At 35.5% G+C, this 23,296-nt stretch overlaps 1 protein-coding gene across 1 annotated transcript in view; it reads right to left on the minus strand.

Annotated features, from left to right (window-relative positions):
• Positions 1–23,296, minus strand: part of LOC140163181 (NXPE family member 4-like) — a 74,670-nt gene that overhangs the window by 20,537 nt on the left and 30,837 nt on the right. The window contains exon 3 of the mRNA XM_072186566.1: positions 8,614–8,734. Within this exon, the coding sequence (XP_072042667.1) occupies positions 8,614–8,706 (93 nt within the window). The 5' untranslated portion in view covers positions 8,707–8,734. The remainder of the gene's footprint in view (positions 1–8,613; positions 8,735–23,296) is intronic.

The raw sequence follows: 23,296 nt of genomic DNA on the forward strand, positions 1-23,296 counted from the left end.
AGTAGAAGTCAAATTGATGGTATCAGAACGGATGTCTTAATTTAGGAGAGAAATTCAATAAGGGTGTCAAACAATGCAAATGTCAATATTGATGCCCCCATGGGAGTTTGAAATTTATATTAGTGTGCGTATCATTAATTTTACATGGCTACATTTTCAAACAAATGCACGCATGTTTGACGAACTCAAAAATTACGGGTAAGCCTGTGGGTAAATTAATTGTCATATAATCTGGCAATACCATCATTGCCTAAGTTTCAAAACCTGTTTGTGATGGTGGTTAAAAAGAGTCCATTTTTGCCCAAAATGACCAAAATCATTAAAAAACCTGCATTTTAGGCCTACTTATGAATTCCAAGAGGTCATAGGTAACAATAGGTCACAGAAAAATATTGTGATTTACTTTTTTTTGATCAAAACGTCCATCTTAGTAAGCTGATACATTTTTTAAGGTGCATATATCATTTTCCAAAAAAAATTCTATGTAAAAATTACTATTGTGGGTCAAAAGTAGGCTTAGTATCCTCTAGGTCGCCAAAGCCTAAGGCTTACTAAGCCATCACCTGTCGAAAACTCGCCCATGTGTCTGAAACTGTATTGTATCAGATGATGTTTAAATGCACATTATATTCAACTAACATTGATACTATAAAATTAATTGAATAAATAATTGTAAAATGCACAAATTGGAAATTTGGATTAATAAAATATGATTTTCTGGCAATACCGGTTTTTGCAGGACAGGACTTGAACCCAGCCTCAAAGTGTTGCTTCCGTTGCAGTGTGTGTCTAATCATGTATGCAAAGTGTGCAAATATTTCAATTAAGTTGGTGGTATTAAAGGTTACATGAGTAAATATGTAGAAAATGCATTATTTTGAAAAATACATTTTTTGAAAATTATCAAACTTTCTGGCAACACTGGCTTTACAGGTCAAATAGCCCCAGAGATTTTTTACCAAATTTGGAAGGGGCATTGTCTGCCCAAGTACCAACAAAGAGGAAATAATTCTGGGTTCTCAAGCAAAATTAGTTTTTAGACTTCAAAGATAGGGTAAAAATTGCATTTTTTCAAAAGTGCTAAATTGGCAATGTTGCCCAGCCCTAAAATTGCACATGGGGAAATATTATTGAAATATTTTTTTCATCTGGGGAAAGCACAAAGACAATACTTTATGGTGGTAAGGTTACTTTTTAATGTGACCCCACAGTCAAAGTCAGGAGCAATTCAGAAAAGTACATATTTTCCCTTATTTTCACCCCAAAATAAGCAAAAATCACGAAAATCATAAAACTGCCGTTGCTATGGCAACAAGCTCCGGAGGATTTTTTGATGTGACTTTTTGTAACCTACTACCAAAGCCCTTTCACCTCATGCAATAAATTTTTTTTGACCGTTAGCAGGCACATGTGGTTTTTACCCAGAATTGCAATTAATGTCTTTCAATAATGAATAGGCCTTCCTTCATGTGAAATGGCTTCCAAGCATCCATCTGCTCTGCTGTTGGTCAAGCTGGTTCCCCACATGCTGAAGGATTTGTTGCAAAGTCCTTTAAGGTGATGTGGTCCCTCACTTGTCCGCTTGTAACAAGTTGAGTCTTGATAAAGGCCACCCATATAAATGTTTCTGAACCATTCAAGGAATGACAAATAAAACAAGTGTACATAGGGCCAGCATAAAAGATCTAACCAGGAATCTGTTGGTCCATTGGTTAAATTAATCAATGAACACAAGATTTATCATTGAAGTTAGAGTTGTTCCTTCCCAATAAATTAAATTAGAATAAAAAACTTGTTAAATTTACGCATTTTAATGCATACACAAAGCCAATTTACAAAAGTGCAACTTTTGTTGATGAATAACATTTCACAAATGGCTATATGATTACTCACTGAACCATAAAACATTAACATCTTAAGTTAAGTTATTTTAATTGATTAATTGTATTCAAATGAAAGAGGTCTGAAAAGTGCAGCTTTTTTTTTGGCCGAAAATGTTATAAATGGTTGTATTTCTCAGTGAAGAAAACACCGTTCACTTGATGCATAACTAGTCAGCCTATGTTCCAAACTTTAAAACAAGATAATTGGTCAAGCCGTTTTTGGATTGGGGGGGGTTGACCAAAGATGGATGGGTGTCCTAGCATATATACTTTAGAACATCACTTAAGAGTGTTGCCCTTCCCCTTAATAGCACCGACTAGATGGTTCATGATTCAACCCACTTCAGGCACTGATAACCCATCCAACTACTTATTGATGTTTGTTGATCCATCAACTCGTAAAGAAAATATTCTTTCAAACAAAATCCAAAACAGGGATCTCAAGTTAACTATTCATGACTTATGAAAAGTAGGAAGCCGTGGTATTAATAAACGATCTTGTGTTATAAACTGAACTAGCACGATTTGGCGCTTTAACCGCAGTGTTGGCAACCTTGTACTCTATTAGCAATGATTTCTGTACATTTTGCTCTGGATCGATGAAGATACAAGTTGTGAATATGCTCTTTTCACACCATTCTTCGCCATACATTCATTCTCCCAGCCACATTTCCCTAACATAATATGAAATTTTAAAAAAAAGTTTAGATCGACAGAGGCGCCGACGGGGCTCGAACCCACGCTGCACTGCGCCTCAGTTATGTAGGCCTATGCAGTATCGACAAATCACCAGCGCCTTAGACCGCTCGGCCACAAGGACTTGTCGTGTCCTCGTGAACATTTAAACATATAATCATTACTTCAACATACCATGTGACAAGCAAAGACAGAAAACGTACCATATTTTGAAATTTTATTTGTTTAAAAACATTAATGTGTATTAATAACTGCGTCTTTTACATACAGAAATCCAACAATAAATGGGCAGCGACACATGCACAATACATTATTGATTTGAACTCGCTGGGCCGCTCCGGCTACACGTGCTATACTCTATACCGGGTATATACATGTGGTTCATGGAACCATAGTGCACTTACGTCCACGGCGAATTCACCGTGACCTTTCCAGCCATAAACCCGCTTATTGAAGATTAAACCGATATATGCAGTACTGAACCATTATATAGTAATCTATTGTCCAATGCAAATTTATTACCACCTGATAATATTGATCCAATGAGCGACCGAATTGTCCGCTACGGACGACTAATCCAATCGATAATGACTCTATTGACATGTACGAACGGAGCCCCACTGATCGAGTTTTGGGATATCTTTCACTGGTTTGCAGCTATTTGCTGTCATTTACTCATCAAGGCGGAGTACCGTTATTATAAGAACTATGCCAATTATTTAAAGATTGACATGTAGAGAATAAGCTATTATTGATTGACAGAAAGTACTACATTTGTACCTATGACGGTTTTATGACGCCAATATTCAAAATACGATCAAAAAATGGCTGCCCGGTGAAGTAAAATGTGCATTGGAATAACACGGCGAGTTTGGATAGATGGTAGGATTTCTTTTAAATAAAAATGTATGTTCCCCCGTTATTAAAGCTTGTACCGGGTTGAAGATTCAGATATTTGCAAAAGAATAAGTATTTGAAACAGAGAAAAAGTACTAAAATCATAGCTTTTATACTTTTTGATATATGATACTAACTAGTTCGTCCTCAATAGCTACAACACGGCGCTACCAGTAGGGTTCAATTGCCTATTGTGAGTGCCCTGTGTTGTGTGCATACATGTAGTTAACAATAACTGCATGATGCCCTGCCATTTTTCGTGTATACACGGTCTGGATAATTGCAATTTATAGGATAATTCCACGCAGGTCCCCAAAAGTTTCTTCCAGATATTGGAGATTAGATTCCCATCAGAATAAAGACAAAACAGTAATCTTTAGTCGGGACCTACGTAAAATTTACATAAAATCAATTGAGTGTTAATTTTGACTAAATTCAGAAAATATTTTAGCGTATATAAAATTGAAATAAAATTCTCTGTCTCCTAAACCACATACATTTTAGCACGATTGAGTATCACGAATCGTTATATGTGATGTGCAGTTAATATTCATATATTCTTTTATACATAGGATGCTTCAGTTTTAACACACACAAAAATATTTCATTGAAAACCCTCCCACTCGGCGATTTCAAAGAGGTATCCACGCTTCCCTAGAATGTGCAATAAATTAGCATTATCAATTTTCTTATTTTAGCAGCATTCTAGAAACTCTGGCGTACGGCGAGTACTGCTGTATGCTCTTTTAAGCCAATACACAATACGTGAATGGTCTATGAACAGAAAGACAAACAGGGATAGAAATGATAGAATAAATTATTACGCGCTATTAACCTGTGTAAACCAATCAAGGATCGTAATTGACAGTGACATCAGACGCGATAAATTCTTTTTATCTCTGTCTTTAATTATAATGTAAGTGCATTTTTCTCCAATTTACGGGAGAAGCATTTTTGTGTTTCACTAGTTCATTACAAAGTGATCCTGGAGAAAACCAAGAGTTATATATTACAATAGAGTTGTGAGCATCACTGCCTTTGGTGAATAGGCCTATTATTAGAATGTTTAAATCTCGCGCGTATTGGTATATACAACAGGAAATGAGATAAAAATGAACAAAATCCATGTTCTACCCCACCCACCCCCCAAGCCGCAAGTTTTTAGTATTGTAGAAAATAGATTCTGGTCAAGTAATTTCTGTGGAAAAATATCTGCGTTTTATTAGTAGGCCTATAATATTCATGTGGCAAAACACCCCCCCCCCCCCTCTGGCTTTAAGTAGAAATGTTGAAAATTAGTACATTTGTTTAATTTTTCAGCCAATACCATGCGTTTAAGATAAGTTTCTTTGATGCTATCATTAGGAAATCATATTGGACAAAGCCAAAGAGTTAGTCATTCACCAGCCCTGCCCCCCCCCATGAAATTTGCTTTAAAAAAATAGAAAATCACACCAGAACAGAAAAAATTAAAATCTTGTCAGACACTGTCTGATTTCGTATCAAGTCACATGGAGGCAAATTCACTTCCAACGGACCGGCACTATAGGTCTCTAAAACCCTAAAAATGAGCATAATATGCTTGCATTTCCAGACAAATATTTGTATTACATCATTTTAGGGTAATATATAAAAGTTGAACAATCCTAAGGCAGTCGGACATGATATATCGTCCATAAACTTGGCGCATTGTAAGAAATGTTATTTTATACGCCTCGCGGCGGCGTCTTGTTCCATACACCCCCCCCCCCACTTTAAAAAAAAAAGTGGGACTTTAAATTGCATTTGTTTTGTATTTTGTTTGCTTAAATATGGATTTAGTTTGATTTCTGTTGTTAATCATGCAAATAAAACACAGATGAGAGATATAAATTAGTTTTATAAACAATTTCGACTTTTTGTTCATTAAGTTTGTCTTTTTACCTCAAATATACATCTTGCCTGCGTGGCGCAATCGGTTAGCGCGCTGTAACATAATTTTTATATCACGCGTATATTGCATGCGTCTTGGTTCGAACCCCACCCAAGCCTTCTCTCATGAATTTTTTTTTCTTCTTCTTCTTTTCTACATTTCCCCAGTTGTGTTTTTGAATCATATTGAACTGGTCAAAACCCCGTATTTCATTAAAAAAAATGTTTGTTTTTTCTCTTGATTTAATTGGAGAATACTGCCGGCCAACTGATTCCTATGGGGAGGGGGGGGGGGCTGGGGGGTTAGATTATGCAATTATGGAAACTATATGCATGCTAGATAAGGCTGGTTTAGCTGAGTGCCATTAGATCTCTACCCACGAACTTCTACTGGAAATGGCAATAACTTTATGTCCCCTTAAGCTTCGGCGACGAAGCGTTATACGACCCCCCCTTGAAAATATTGATTCGGACTCTGAACAAAAACGTTATAAAATAGATCTTTTGGTGTTAAGTTCGGATCTTTTCTCGCTTGGGTGGGATCGAGTACATGGGACTCCACACATCCCCCCCCCCCACCATTTTGCATTCAATAACCACCACCATTTTTTTTCATTTTTTTTGCTGAATAGGCCTATACTTACTTTAACGTTTACAACTGAGTAGTCTTTTGGTGACATGCTTTTGCCGAATTTGTCTGATAATATCTCCTATTGAACATGCTTGGTGTTCAAAGCAAATAAGCTAATCTATGTCTTTATGCTGCGAGAACTAGTGGCAAGGTGCTCGCTCATTAGATATAATTAATTCGAGGTTTTTTCCAATATGCCTCTCTAATGGAGAGACTTTGATTTGTCTGTTTATTTACTTTAGATTAAGTTACGTAATAAATACACAGACTTTCTGTTCAATAGAATTCGATTGGCGGAGACTTTGTTTTGTCTGTTTATTTACTTTAGATTAAGTTACGTAATAAATACACAGACTTTCTGTTCAATAGAATTCGATTAGAGACTTTGATTTGTCTGTTTATTTACTTTAGATTAAGTTACGTAATAAATACACAGACTTTCTGTTCAATAGAATTCGATTGGCCATTACAAAGTGATCCTGGAGAAAACCAAGAGTTATATATTACAATAGAGTTGTGAGCATCACTGCCTTTGGTGAATAGGCCTATTATTAGAATGTTTAAATCTCGCGCGTATTGGTATATACAACAGGAAATGAGATAAAAATTAAAAAATGAACAAAATCCATGTTCTACACCACCCACCCCCCCAAGCCGCAAGTTTTTAGCATTGTAGAAAATAGATTCTGGTCAAGTAATTTCTGTGGAAAAATATCTGCGTTTTATTAGTAGGCCTATAATATTCATGTGGCAAAACACCCCCCCCTGGCTTTAAGTAGAAATGTTGAAAATTAGTACATTTGTTTAATTTTTCAGCCAATACCATGCGTTTAAGATAAGTTTCTTTGATGCTATCATTAGGAAATCATATTGGACAAAGCCAAAGAGTTAGTCATTCACCCGCCCTGCCCCCCCCCATGAAATTTGCTTTAAAAAAAAAATAGAAAATCACACCAGAACAGAAAAAATTAAAATCTTGTCAGACACTGTCTGATTTCGTATCAAGTCACATGGAGGCAAATTCACTTCCAACGGACCGGCACTATAGGTCTCTAAAACCCTAAAAATGAGCATAATATGCTTGCATTTCCAGACAAATATTTGTATTACATCATTTTAGGGTAATATATAACAGTTGAACAATCCTAAGGCAGTCGGACATGATATATCGTCCATAAACTTGGCGCATTGTTTTCAAGAAATGTTATTTTATACGCCTCGCGGCGGCGTCTTGTTCCATACCCCCACTTTAAAAAAAAAAGTGGGACTTTAAATTGCATTTGTTTTGTATTTTGTTTGCTTAAATATGGATTTAGTTTGATTTCTGTTGTTAATCATGCAAATAAAACACAGATGAGAGATATAAATTAGTTTTATAAACAATTTCGACTTTTTGTTCATTAAGTTTGTCTTTTTACCTCAAATATACATCTTGCCTGCGTGGCGCAATCGGTTAGCGCGCTGTAACATAATTTTTATATCACGCGTATATTGCATGCGTCTTGGTTCGAACCCCACCCAAGCCTTCTCTCATGAATTTTTCTTCTTCTTCTTTTCTACATTTCCCCAGTTGTGTTTTTGAATCATATTGAACTGGTCAAAACCCCGTATTTCATTAAAAAAAATGTTTTTTTTTTCTCTTGATTTAATTGGAGAATACTGCCGGCCAACTGATTCCTATGGGGGTTAGATTATGCAATTATGGAAACTATATGCATGCTAGATAAGGCTGGTTTAGCTGAGTGCCATTAGATCTCTACCCACGAACTTCTACTGGAAATGACAATAACTTTATGTCCCCTTAAGCTTCGGCGATGAAGCGTTATACGACCCCCCCCTTGAAAATTTCCTTGAAAATATTGATTCGGACTCTGAACAAAAACGTTATAAAATAGATCTTTTGGTGTTAAGTTCGGATCTTTTCTCGCTTGGGTGGGATCGAGTACATGGGACTCCACATCCCCCCCCACCATTTTGCATTCAATAACCACCACCATTTTTTTTTCATTTTTTTTGCTGAATAGGCCTATACTTACTTTAACGTTTACAACTGAGTAGTCTTTTGGTGACATGCTTTTGCCGAATTTGTCTGATAATATCTCCTATTGAACATGCTTGGTGTTCAAAGCAAATAAGCTAATCTATGTCTTTATGCTGCGAGAACAAGTGGCAAGGTGCTCGCTCATTAGATATAATTAATTCGAGGTTTTTTTCCAATATGCCTCTCTAATGTTAGTAAAAGTTTTTTATATAATACAGATTTTACCACTTAATTTTCTAAAAACTTAGTAGTTTATATTATGTATGATTGTTTAGCAGCATTTTCCAGAATATGCCATGTACAATTCAATAAAGATAAATAGCAGAACAAGTGAAAATCAATGTCTAAGGACAAAACATATAAACTTTCAACAAGCATTATGGGTTATTTTGGGGGCACATTACTTGGACTACAAGGTTACACTGAGGTCAAAATGTATTTGTGGTTAACTTTTAATTTAATAAACTTATGATATGTTTCAAGTGAAAAAAAAATGACATGATCGCTAATTTCCGTTTCAGCATTATGATTATTTTAATAGCGTTTACTCTTACCGTGGATGTAAACATGAGGCAAGCCAGAGTGACCAGGCAAAATAAAGCCAAGAAGAACAGCCGCCTCGCACCAGTATGTCGACTCTGATTCATTGTATTAAGAGGTATCAGACCAGATGAGCTGTAATGAAATAGTGAAAACAATTAAACTTTAATGCAACCTACAGATAATAATTGTGTTTTACGTGTTTTTTTTAATTATTATTATTATTATTATTATTATTTTATGTTATGGGTCAGTCTCTCTATGCCAAACCAAGCACTTACCACGGCCCTACAATTCTCATATCGCCTTGATAAGAGTTCGGAGCCCTGTCAACAACAGAGGGCAGTAATCCCGCGGTAAAGATGTCTGATGAACCGCGCTAATGAGCTGGTCAGTAACCATAGAAAAAGCTCGTTTCCGGTAAAAATATACAGGTATCTTTCAAAAATTTTTAGATACAGTTACTAGAAGGTCGTGCGATGCTAATCCAACTATTTGTTAACCATTTTTTTCTTGAGGAAGCAATAATTACTCCTCATGAATATTACTGTTATGTTGATGACATCATAGTTATTCGCATTTTGTTCATTTTGGCATTTTGAAACATTTAACGCTCAAATAGCACACAAAATCAATCAGAAATATATTTTCTTTATTTCACCTGAATTTCCTTGCCGAAATTTTAGCATCAGAGCAATTTCCTTTTAAAGATACAGCTTTTATAAGTGTTATATGTCACTTCTGTTTAAATGCTTTGTTAAGAAAATAAGTCGGTTAAAATTGATATTCCGCAAAAAACCTAGTCGGGTCAAGTTCAAATTGGCCGCCATTTTTAGATCACGGAAATTTTATATTCGCAAATTGGCAAACTTGAGCTGCTAGCATACTGTTTCGACAGAAGGCAGTGGAGTGTATAACATTAGAGAGCTTGCGGAAAGAAGTTACTGGAACTTTAACGGCAACTTCAAAAATATCGATTCGATTTCTTGCTCAACTTCACTTCAACGCGAACGTCAGATTGGTTTCTGTACCAACAGCGTCTTGTTGTTTAAACTAGGGAAGTGTATCAATGGGTGATCAAAAGAAGGGTATGTAAAAGCGACTGCATCAAATTTCTCCCTTTTGTTTGCTGAAGTGGTTTGTTGGTAACACTTATTACAATAGGCGCTTAGTTTGAATAAACATGGATTACATCTCTTGGCGATGACCAATGCAATGGGAATTAGGCCTATGTTATGAGCTATACGCTAATATTATACTTCTAAACATGTTTCAATTAAATATTCTTGTGATATGCCTATATTATTGTCCCGGATTATTATAATAAAAGCTCAATTATTATTCCAGTAAACGTCAGCTTTGTCAATTTTATATTTCCATCAGGACACAAACCCATTTTATCTGTTTGCTCTCCCTAGCCACCCCCCCACCACCATCACCACCTCTCCATATCATCCCCTCCCTCCATCTATTCATATATCCTCACTTTCCCACTCCCCAGTGGCGTTGGCAGGAGTTTTCTTTTAGGAGGGCAAGGACTCCTCTTTGCATTCTGATCGAATTAAATATATCTCCCCGAATGATCCTCATTTTGTTCTTTAAAACTCCCAGAATTTTGAATTTCAACCAACATATTTCTGGATGCTCCTTTTCTGACATTCTTATTTTTTTTGTAACAAATAGGCCTCCTCTTTTAATAATGAATAATTTGGTTGACATACAATACCCATAAGCCTATAATATGCGTATAATAGCGTGGCACATGTTAGACCAGCTTTCTGCTGAATTGGGGTACATAATGTGGGCCTAAATGAATAAAATGATAATTAAATAAAATACCTGAACAGTACAAACATATTTGGTTATATAGAGGTGTAATTATAAGACACGCAACACTGCTGGGTCACGTAAAATCAGTCCATTTTACTGGAACTTAATCCCCTTGGCGTTGAAGTCAAGCCAAAAACTTGGTTCCGCAAGCTGATTTGGTGTACGTCATGAGCACACACAAATGTATATATCAAGTGTGACGTTTGGAACAAAATTTATTTTGATCTAATTCAATCAGTAATTTTAGCATCATGTGGCATGTTTTTACCCAAACCAAATTAGATTTCCAATAATTGGTCTATTAACTAGACAATACATAAGTGGTAATTATGTAGTCTATGAGGAAATATGCAAACCATTGTTTTAATTATGACGCATTTTCATCATAATTTACGGCACACTATAGATTCTGGCGTTAACTTTAACTTCAAGCGGCTTTAATGGCAGAGTGGTTTTGAATACATAATCCTCTATAATCCTCTAGACGTTAAAGTTAAAGTTAAAGTAACTCCATTTCGCAAGCTCTCTAATAGCAGGATTTAGTTGCTACGCAGCTATAAGTAGTTTTGTCGACTGACTTCGTTCTTGTAAGTTGTAGTCTCCTCCGCAGCCAGTTTGGTCACGCTCCCTCCATACGTTTGTATTTTACCAACACAGTTGGTCTTTTTAAAGAAACATACGAATAAAAAAATTGCAACAAGTGTCAACTTGTAATATAATAATTATTTTCTTTCAATGGTGTTAACTTCCATTCGGTAACATACAAGCCCTTTAAATCGTCGGGTTCATCACATATTGGTCTATCTTGAATTTTTGACTTTTTTGAGAAAATTGGTATATAGTTCTTTTTTACGGAGCTCTTCCAATACAACAAATTACAGACCTCAATTTTTCCTATATAATTAGTTATAAAATGTTTAATTTAAACTATCTATGATTTTTTCAAAATACGTATTTTCACATACTGATCTATCTCGAAAAAAACACACATTTCTAGAAAATCGCAATTGAAAATCTTCCTATTAAGTTTACCTTTCTATAATTTAATTAGACTATGGATTTTCATGAAAGTGGTTTTAAATTAAATCATATACTTAACAGATTTATTTAAGTGGAATCTTTAAGTATATTTACGTATGTAATATTGCTTAAAACTTCACTGAAGTTGTAGTTCTGTATGTGAAATCGTTAATTTCCCGATATCGTATTGAAAGTGCATTACATACTGGTCTATCTCGAGATAGACCAGTATGTGGTGCGTCTAAAGTCACATCATTGTTCGCGAAATCGAGATAGCCCCCAAGATAGACCAGTATGAAACGCACTTTAAATACGATATCGGGAAATTAACTATTTCACATACAGAACTACAACTTTAGTGTAGTTTTATGCAATACTGCATACATAAATATAATTCAAGATTCCACTTAAATAAAGTTGTTAAGTATATGCTTAAATTTAAAACCACTTTCATTAAAATCCAAAGTCTAATTAAATTATAGAAAGGTTAACTTAATACGAAGATTTTCAATTGCGATTTTCTCGAAATGCGTGTTTTTCGAGATAGACCAGTATGTGATGCGTCCGACGAAATAATAATAGGCCAACTATCAACATAATATTTACACATGTTTAATCGAAACATATCGAGTTTAAAAATATAACGATAAGGAGATTCGCGCAGGGTCCCGACGTAATCCCTGCTGAGGAGGTTATCGCCTTACGAGTCCATTCATGTTTATTCAAACGAACGCCTAAAATGGAGTATTTTGTCTTGAAGTGGGGCCAATTGCCCACTTGATGAAACAAATGTGAGCAGTCGCTTAGACACGTCCTTCCTTTGATCGCCCATTGATACATATGTCCCGAGTTTAAGGGTACTTGCCCATCAATTTCATTCAGGGTCGTGTTTGAAAAACGGCACAGCGCATTAGTAAAAAGAATAAAAAATACTAAAATTTTCACTAATAGGGTTCGAATCACTGCCAAGGCACCATGAATGCTAAAAATGCCTATTGTGCCACGGTGACTGTGCTTAACATTCGGCGATTTTCAAAGATATACATATTAACACGTTTCTAGTGTATTGAATCGATTTTGGTAGGAATACAGTCATAGAAAGACACATGACTCTACTTGTCTGTTTTTTTCATTTAATACAAATTAATTTTGATGAGTTGAACTGGTACGACTCTTAGGACTCGTGATAAACGACGATTAATTTTGTAATAATAAAATGAAAACGCTGGGTCATTCACGACGTCATTTGTAATTCATGTCAAAACCTGGGGAGGATCACACACATCCATGTATACGTGCGCAATCGATACTCAATGATCCAGACAATACCGTTTGAATATACCGCCCTTCTGTATGCACCTGCTTGACACATCTTGTCACTTAAGGGAAGATATACTATAGGCCTACCCTAATAGCTTACAATAGATACCCCACCGTAAATAGCTCTCTTCATTACCTAGCTGTGCCGGAATATACGCGCAGTGTACGTACTTTTGAACCATATTTTGTTCAAAAATGATAGGAAGGGACTGTTTTCAGCTTAATGTTGGCTATCAGCAGATGCTCAATAATACCGGAAAGTATTACAGAAAGGTAAGCGTACTCTTTATTTATTCAAAATATCACATATCAATGAATATAAATTGGAAATCCAAAAAGGAAATGTCAGGTCAAAATTCTCAATTTTATTATTGTGAAATAAAATCAAACCAAATTTAGGCTCCGCAACAACGTCCAATTATTCCCATTGGTGTTTGCTACACGTGCATATAATAAATTATGACTTGGGGCTAATTTGAGAAGAGTTAATGCCTCGAGTTTCAAAATACACCGAGTGACGTTTTTTGATCAAAAACATCGACAATTCAAGACTCTGTAAAAAGAAATCAAGAATTATCTGGGATTATTGCAACTAAGTATAATAAAAGTTATGATCTAAACTACCAGATGCATCATTAGTTTCCTGACTATGACATTTAGTTTTGGAAAAGATTACTTTAATGTTTTGGCGGGATTATCAAACATTTCAACCAAAAAGAGCATGTAGCCTTAAGCGACACGACGCTATTGGTGCAGTAGCCAATCAGAAGTTTGCGTTGAAGTAAAACTGAGTAAGAAATCCAACCGATATATGTGCAGTTGGTGTTAAACTTGAAGAAATTTTCAAAATTTACACGTGGAACATGGTATGGACTTATTCAAGCCTACTGGCATCTTATATCTGATACAACACTCGAATCCATACTCACTGATTTTTAAGTGTTCTCAAACAACCTCGAATGGTTTAGATTATGATATGATTACATGATATACGTAGCCGTTGTTTTGGAAACCAGTGAACCGAATCTGGAGGTAACAAAATAAATTAAGGGGACATTAAATTCTCTAAAAAACAATCATATAAAGCCTTTTAATGTGCAAGTATGGCTTTTATGATTGTTCGAAGTATCTTTGACATATGTGAACATCCATCTCAAACCGCTCGTAAAGTCGGCTAATTGTATTTCGAGTTACAGTCCAAAATATGCATAAAGCTTGTATTCATAATGTACCTAATAAATGTCCTACAAGTGCCTCATTTCAGTCCAGTCAAATACCAATCTTTAATCCTATTGTTGAAGAGGATAATAAGCTTATACTTATAGTAAATAGCTTTAGTCTTTGTTTGCTTTGGCTAAATCCTGTTCAAGTGGTGAGTTAGCCAACAATTAACAATGAGAGGACATTCCTGAACCTCGTTGACTTGGGGATGATTTGAAGTGACCGCCAATTATGACCATTTGATATTTAATACCAGCAATGTAGAAAAAGAGATATATTGTAGCACCAAAATAATGTACCTTTTTACTGAAGTAGCAAAGTTTAACAAGCCATAACCCCGCTTCCGGATATTGTTTGAAGTTAAATGATATACCATAACTGATGATATATATTTTCTAAATACGCAAGAAAACATAATTGATCAGGGGCCGACTTTACGGGCGTTTCGATGTGGATGGTCACATATGACAACTGTCAAACATTTGTTCTTTTATTATTATTATTAAGGTTTTATTTCAAACTCAAATCGTGACCTGCAGGTCAAATTGCTAGAATTGTACATTAAACACACCCAAACAGACACAATGCAATTTACAGGCAGCAGCTTAATCAGCGCCAATATTGCAACATTGAAACAAACAATTATACAAACATCCAATCCAACCCAACCACATCCCCCCAAGTAGGCAATGAGGATAGATTGCCTTGCCCAAGGACACAACACGTTGGCACGAGCGGGGCTCGAACTCACAACCTATGTATTATGAGTCGTGCGCCTTATCCACTCGGCCACACGTGCTCCCACACTCTAGCAAATTCTACATGAGTTTGATATGCTTGCTTTCTGGATGGAATCTCTGAACTTTTGTCTATAAACTTCAGGCACTAGCTCGTATGCCTTAAGAACTGCCCGTTTTATTTCATCACAGTTATTACACTTCTCTATTGGTAGAGCTGATAAATCTCCCTGGCCTTCCCCACAAAACTACCTTGTAACAGTAGGGTCCAATGCTCTTTAGGCCATTTACTTGTCAACTTACTTGTCAAATACTTGTCAACTTCTTTTTTTTTTTTTTTTTGAGTTTAGGCACGAGCTTAACATACTTTGTAACATCAAACCCTGACTTTGAGGAGAAACTTGATGAGAATCTGTCACCTAGGTTTGCTCATTTCTCTTGTTTGAACTTGTACTTGTCCTCGATTTCTTTTTTCTTCAAATGTGCTTCTATTTCCAGATTTTTTTGATTTTCCTTTCGGCGTTAAAGTTGAAGTAAATTTTCAAACTTTATTTCGCAAACTTTCTATTTACTTCCACGTGGAACATGGTATGGACTTACTCAAGCCTACTGTCATCTTATATCTGATACAAGACGCGAATCTATACTCATTGATTTTAAAGTGTTCGCAAACAACCTCGAATGGTTTAGATTCTGATATGATTACATGATACACATTTTAAATATCAATAAATGTACCATAAACTGTGCTGTCTGTGGTGTACTCGGTAAAATAAACATAATTATATACCATCATTTCAAAAAGGATGATCAATTTTTGGATAAAACTAATATCTGGAAATGAAAATAAATTGACGTACCGTATGTAGAGCTCAATTAAAAGTTTACAGGAAAATGATTTTAGCTCTAGATTAGCTCTGGATTTCAAAAATTAAACTGATCTTAAATAATTGTGGTTCCAGTGATATGTGGCTAGAGCAGAATTCAAACTTAAATTATAATGGATTTAAACTCATCTTCGAAACCAGACTTGATGATATTGATAGAAAAATAGGTGTAGTGAAGTCACAAATAACAGCCAAAGTATTGATTATATATTTTTTAAGGATAGCTTAGAATTTGAAACCTTATATAACACTATTAGACAACTCTGATAGAATAATTTTATGTAGATTTAGATGTAGAAATCATAACCTACCTTGTAATTCAAACATACATGTATACAATATTAACGTAGAAAACTGTAAACTTAGAACTTAGAAGTCATTGGTGATGCATTTCATTACGTGTATGAATGTAGTAAATTTAAATGAACTACAGAAATTATCCAAATGTTCTCAAAATGAATCAGCTTTTCAATTGAACTCAATTTATGGTGCTAAAAATTCTTGCTACATTTTGTAGAATAATAATTTATTATGTATAAATTCAAACTTTAGTTTCTCAACATTTTTTTAACATAGAATTCATATTTTAAACTTTTATAAAGTGTACTCCTAACATTATATAATATTGTTCTTTTTGTATATTACATGTTCGCTAAATAACTTATTGTAATTTGTAAATTGTTTTTTGTTACATGTATTTCTCTGTTACCCTGTCAAGGATTTACATTAATCGCCATTATAGTCATTATCATCATGTAACCTGTTCGGCGATTCTTCCCGTTTTAGTGATCGCTCCCGTTTACTCAGCTAATAAAGACCGATTAGTGGGTAGAAACCACGTCACATATTGTTGAAAATTAGTGATTGAATTAGGTTGAAATATATTATCTTGTTACTATAATGCTTCAAATCCAATATAACGGTCAATACGGGCACTTTCCGTATTGTTAAGACCTATAACATGACAATATTACTTTCCTAGAATAAGTACTAAATTATTAGGAAAGCAAAAGTGTCGAAAAAGGTTTGGAAGACATTTTAAACACATTATTTCCTTTCCTTTTTTATGAATTTGTTTCCAATCCAAGATGGCGGCCAATCTGGCTGCCACAAACTAAAAATAAACAGTAGTAGTATTTAAAAAGAATCAAATTGCTGGGAAGCAACTATAAAACAAATATAATAGCAAAGGCCTGCTACCATTCTGTAACATGCTTCAAATGAAAGGTTATTAGTAACCAAAATAGTGGGCTTTAAAAAAATGTTTCCTCTTATCTTCTTTAGCATGTTTAGGTTTGTAGCACAGTCATATTGATCGCCACCTTGGATGTCAAACATGTCAACAAGAAAGACAAGAATATTTTTAATAGTGTTCAAAGGTATATGCCATGTATGATTTTTTTCACTTAAATCTAGCCCTACGAAGGACAATGGCTAAGGGCATATCATTTTGTTTGATTATGTTGTTATCGAGTTACAAAGTGGTAACATGTGGCCATTATAACAGGCATACAATGTGAAGAAAATGGCATTTTATATCTTCTTTTTGGCTCTTTTGACCTTGATCTATTACTATGATGCGGTCATGTCTACAGTAGAATTCACCACGACCTTTTCAGGACTTAAACCCCATTAAAAGCTATTAAACCAAGATAACACTCATTGAAAACAGCTCAACTAAGCTAAACATTCTGTTCAACTGATTAAATCAGATCTTCTCTGGTTGTGCACATGTGTCTGTTTTATATGTGCGGTATCGCAATGAGCTGGTATTATTGTTTCAGTTGGGTAACCGATTATAAAGGAAACGCAAGGAAACAATGGTATGTGGACCTTTGTTCACGAAATGAGACAATGGTCTGCTTTTAGTTAACCAGCATTCTTGAAAATGAGCAACATAATGATTGTTGACTTAACACGGTTTGGAAATAATTTGTTAATATTTTTTGGTGTTATCTGTCGTTTACATATCCTTCCTAAAACACAAAACTGCGACTATTTCCAAACACCTAAATTAGCTAAAAAAATAGGACATGTTACGAAACTATATTTTCTAGAATTTCATAGAATACTTTAAATGTAGCTTGTACCGGTTTTTTTTGTGGCATCCTTCAGAACTGAGCGGTCCGTTGCCAATATTTTCGGTCAAATCTCCATTCAATTAACACGGGGAGTTGGCTAGCTATGAGCTAGCTATGCCTTGCCCTCACTCATATTTTACGAAAGTGCGACTATTTCTGAACATTTAACCTAGCTGTAATTTTAGGTCATGTTAGAGAAATATATTTGCTAGAAGTTTGGAGAATACTTTAAATATTGGCCGGTTATTTTTCACACAGTGATGTTAACTAGGCAAATGCCTATACTTCTAACATGGCACGATTTGTACAGGTCACAGCTCAATGGTGAGAGCACTGTGTATTGTGTATAGGAAAATGGACAGTAACTGCAGTATGTAGAGTTAAAATTCATGATAAAATACATTTTATAGAAACAAAATACTCACCAAGTTCTTCACAAAGTCACAATGTTTCTCCGAGGCACATCAAATGCAGGCAGATGAAATATAAGTGTTTCTTATCTACTGCATGCCAGTAGTTGTTATGGTTGAAACGTCAGCTTGGATACCCGGGTTTAAAATATACGTTATAATATGGCGTCTAATAAAGCTATCGTTGATAGGTATCTATGGTGACATCCTCATATATAATTATGTTGCTACGTCTTGTTTCTGTGATCACCGTTAGTACCCTAAAGAATTGATTCTAATAATTATTAGTAGTTTACCCATGACACTAGCATGTACTGGTTAAACGTTGTTTAAATTGAGTTACAATGAATTGTTAGAATACAATTTTACCTATAACCATTTTCAGCGTTTACAAAAAGAAAATGGTTAACATCATTTGCAATTATGTCTAGATATGTAAAAATATATATTTTGTTCTGTTTTGATAAGGCGTTCGGATTGAAGCATGACCTAGAGGTTGCTGCATTTAATATTGACACATATATAAAGAAAGAGTAATGTTATGGGTTGTATAGAGGAGCATGCCAAGTGGTCTATATTTTGAGATATGACGCGTGTCTTTTGATATTTTTTTTCCATGACTCTATAAAACTTCCGTGCCAAAGGGGACCTTTGCAGTATGTTTTAAGAGTTAACTTGTGACGTCATTTGTGGATCGTTTTCATGGCATTTCTCAATGATTACATAAACACTGTACCTTTGTCTTTCATACAACACATTTAGAAATTATATCACACACATGATTACGTAACAGCATTAGCATAAAATCAATGGTCTAGAGTCACCTGGTGAAATTGAGTCGTTTTTGTTAAGGGAAATAAGAGGCTGAAATGAGATATTTTTGTATTTTCTATATTTTCTCGGGAATTAAAGAATGGAGAATGCTGCTTTTTGGAACAGTAATAGAACACAAACTAGTTCATTAAACCATGTTTGTTGGGCTGTAAAGGTTTTAGTTTATTTAAAATGTGTGGTCAAATATGTCTTATTTTTGACAAAAACAAGGCTTTTCTTTCTTTAAAAATCTTGATATTGCCAAAAATAACAAACGTGGAAACTTAATTGTTTTTGCCAGTTCTGAAGTAGATTGAGCTTTGTGTGATTTGCTTCAATTGTTTGTCTTTCGGTGTATACAGAAAACCCACCCACACCGACCAGTATTTGGATTTCACAAGCCACCAACCTTTGGAACATAAACTCGGTGAAATAAGAACATTAACCCATCGTGCAAAGACCATCTGCTCAGATCAAGGTACGCTTAATACAGAACTCCATCATGTTAAACGTGCTCTTTCAGTCTGCGGCTATACCAAATGGGCATGGAATACCCCACAAAGTCGCAAACTGGATCCTGAGCCAAACGCACGCAAGGATACTGCACCGCCCAAAGGACATATAACCTTACCATATGTTCAGGGGGTAACAGAACCTTTGAGCAGGAAAATTCGAAAGTCTGGTGTTGTGGTCCATGTACGCCCCACTAATACCATTCGCAGCATGTTAGTTGCACCAAAGGACAAGCCCAAGAAAGAAGACCGCTCAGGTGCAATCTATAGCATCAAGTGTTCTGACTGCCCGTCCAACTATGTTGGCGAAACCGCTCGCCCCCTTCGTTCAAGACTCACTGAACATAAAAGGGACACCTCCCCCGTGCCCATATGCGCCAACAAAGATATAGTTTCACATCTCAGAATGTGAAAATTATAGACTCTGAAAGTAGATGGTTTGAAAGGGGCGTTAAGGGCTCGGGCCAGCTTGGTTTCAAATTGGTCCAAAATGAAAAAATCGGCCATGTTTGCTGTTAATTGTTGCCTAGCAATACTGATCATAGGTTCAAAATTTATGGTGCATATCAATGACCATCCTCTCTAGTTTATTATTTGAGCATGATCACTTGTGCAAGGTCCTAGGAAATTATGTAAATATGTCTGTATATATAATGTTCCACATCGGCTCACGCATTTTTTTTTCACCCCAGATTTCATATCTTTCCCTTTTACCGATTTCCGCATCATTTCGGTATAAAATGTTGAAAACTCCAAAGAAAGAATTATGATACTTATTTTGAACTTCGGAACAAATGCCTTAAGGGGTACTACACCCCTGCCCAATTTTGTGCCTATTTTTATATTTTTCTCAAAAATTATAGAGCATTGGTGACAAGTAAGTTATTTATATTATAGGGGCAAGGACTACAATTGCTACACTGGAAATTTTATTTCAGCACAGACAACAGTTGTGGAGTTACAGTCAAAAACGAGGGAAAACCAATATTTGATCAATAAATCAATAACTACTTGCCTTGAGTTGCTGAATTTTCAGTGCAGTAGTTAATAGTCCTTGCCTCTACATGTATAATATACCTATATCTTACTTGTCACCAATGCACTATAATTTTTGAGAAAAAAACAAAAATAAGCAAAAAATTGGCTAGGGTGTAGTGCCCCCTTAAATTAGTCTCGTCAAGACAGAAAATTCATGTGATTTTGCATCTTGGGAAACGATCATGTGTACATGCTATTTTGTCAATGAAAATTCACGAATGTTCCCACTTTTTCAACGAAAAAGAGTTCTGCAGCATTGATTGGAGCGAGGAAAAGTAAATTTACGTGCATTCAGTAGTTATTTCCTGTCTAAATCGTTCCGTTTAGTGCTAAGTTCAGCTCATTTATGTTAAATCTTCCGAATTCGTGCTACGCAGTTTTTGAGGATAAAATCCTTGAATATAAGCTTACCTATTCAATGTATCGACCCAAAATTGGACACGTTTCAAAGCCAAGACATGCTTTGCTCTGTGGATTGTATTTATACTCACGATTACCATCTTGTGTTGATTATTTCAGGTTTTTCCTGCAAAAGTTGAGTCCAACACCCCATATCTGACAAACACATGTCATTCAGTGGAAAAAATACTTGAAATACAACATCAACTAGTAAAGACTAAGTTCGGTTCACATTAAGTTCACATTGTGAACCAACATTACAAACGATGAAACTGTAATTGACCTAGGGGATGACGATGAATTGACCTTAAATGGTCGCTTTACCTCGCGACTCCGGTGCGACCAGGTATAGATCGACAAGGGACTGGTGTGTACATACAACCACTGACACTGTCATCATGGTTTATTTTACTGTGGTGGACTTTACAAAGCACAGGCCCTAAATGAAAAAAAAATGAGCACCATGAGTACGCATGCTCCCAGGCAATGAACAATGGGAACACAACGTCACATCATGAGATGTCATTCATAATAGGGTTTCTTCTTAAATCGCTTTATAAAACTATAAATCGTGCGAGCTACCGGAAGTTACGACATGGAAACATGCCTAAATGGGCGTGACAAAGAGGCGGAGCTATTCACAATTTCCCGTTTTTATTTTCATATTTCTTATTTGTTAGCTTTCATTTTGTTTTCATTGTTATTTTATTTGACTTCTGATACGTATAAATCTTAAAAACTACCATTTTCATGATATACTCTTGATGTATAGCCATTTAATGGGCGGATCATTAATACTATTCATATTGAAATTAGTTGACCTGCTAATATGTAAATTATTGAAAGTGGAACAGCTGATCGCCACAGTACTCGGTAAGCCTAAGCTGGCGAAGTAAATACATGCAAAGTCATCGCGTCGTGGGTTACAATATTTACAAGCTCAAAGTAACTTTTAAGGTAAAACAAACAATATGAACTATAAATTAAGAATTGTCGAACGAGTTCAGTTTTGCCCTAAAAATCAGACCGACCTAAAAACCACCAAACTTGATCTCATGTGTGCCGAATTTTGCACTGCTAGCCTGTTATGAAGCAGTTGTACTTTGTAGTAACTACAAATTTGGAATATGCGCAATCAATGAACCAGTCAGTTGTCAATACATGTATGATGTAGTATAGTACATATCATACGTGTTGAATAAACTGCTGATACATAAAATGTTTGCAGATGCATGTACACTGCAGTGCAGTGGCATGCATCATTGCATTATTTAAGGGGGTACTACACCCCTGCGCAGATTTGTGCTAATTTTTGCATTTTTCTTTCAAATTATAGCGCATTGGGGACAAGTAAGATATGTATATTATAGGGGCAAGGACTGCAAATACTGCACTGGACATTTTATTTCAGCACAGACAACAGATGTGGAGTTACAGTCAAAAATGAGGGAAAACCAATATTTGATCAATAAATCAATAACTACTTGCTTTGAGTTGCTGAATTTTCAGTACAGTAGTTGTAGTCCTTGCCCCTATAATATACATATCTTACTTGTCACCAATGCGCTATAATTTTTGAGAAAGATTCAAAAAATAGGCAAAAATTTGGCCAGGGTGTAGTATCCCTTAATATGCATACTAGTTGAATTTGATTGAATGTCCGAATGATCATGTAGTAGACTGTAGTAGTTAGCAGGCATCAGTATATAATTATTATCGAAAAGTGTATAGCTTAATATTAATTAAACTCACAACAAGCATTGAAAGCTGAGTCCTAATTAAGTAGTATTTATATTTTATAGCTAGCTGTCAACATAGCTGGGGATGGGGGGGGCTTGCATTTTCTTTGAAAGGGTGTGGGTCCCCACTCCCAAATATACTGGAGGGGTTAAAAAAAAAAAGCGTAGTGATTTATAGTGCGCTACGCACAGTCACAACGCATAGACGTTGATCCACAAGCCTCAGCACACTTTACATGTTGTCGCTGACCACTACGGCCCCACATCATTCCATAACAAGATGACTACAGATAGTGTGTTTATTTTATTTCAAATAATTTAACTGATTTCAATTCAATTTTTGCCTGTTTAGAGGGTAAGGTGTATCGGTGGTAGATGGTAATCAATTTTTTGGTGCTAAAATAGGGGTCAGGGAAGGTTGCACTTTTATTAATGCCAAATCTTTCCAATCCTTTTCAGCGTGTCATCTTTTTGCGTTATCCCATAGCACTGCAGTGAGGAGCAACTGAGAAGAATGTAAGTTAAAAAAAATAGAATTTGTCAGATTTTGAATAATATTTTATTTCAAACCTTTGTTGCACAAAATGATGAGTCGCATCAGCCGGACGCATCAGATTCCATTAGGCAATGAAAAAACCCCTCGATTTTTCGTTCTGGGAAAATGTTTGTTTTTACCAAGTTTTGGCTAAA

This window comes from Amphiura filiformis, chromosome 10 (assembly GCF_039555335.1).
Source record: "Amphiura filiformis chromosome 10, Afil_fr2py, whole genome shotgun sequence".
NCBI lineage: Eukaryota > Metazoa > Echinodermata > Ophiuroidea > Amphilepidida > Amphiuridae > Amphiura > Amphiura filiformis.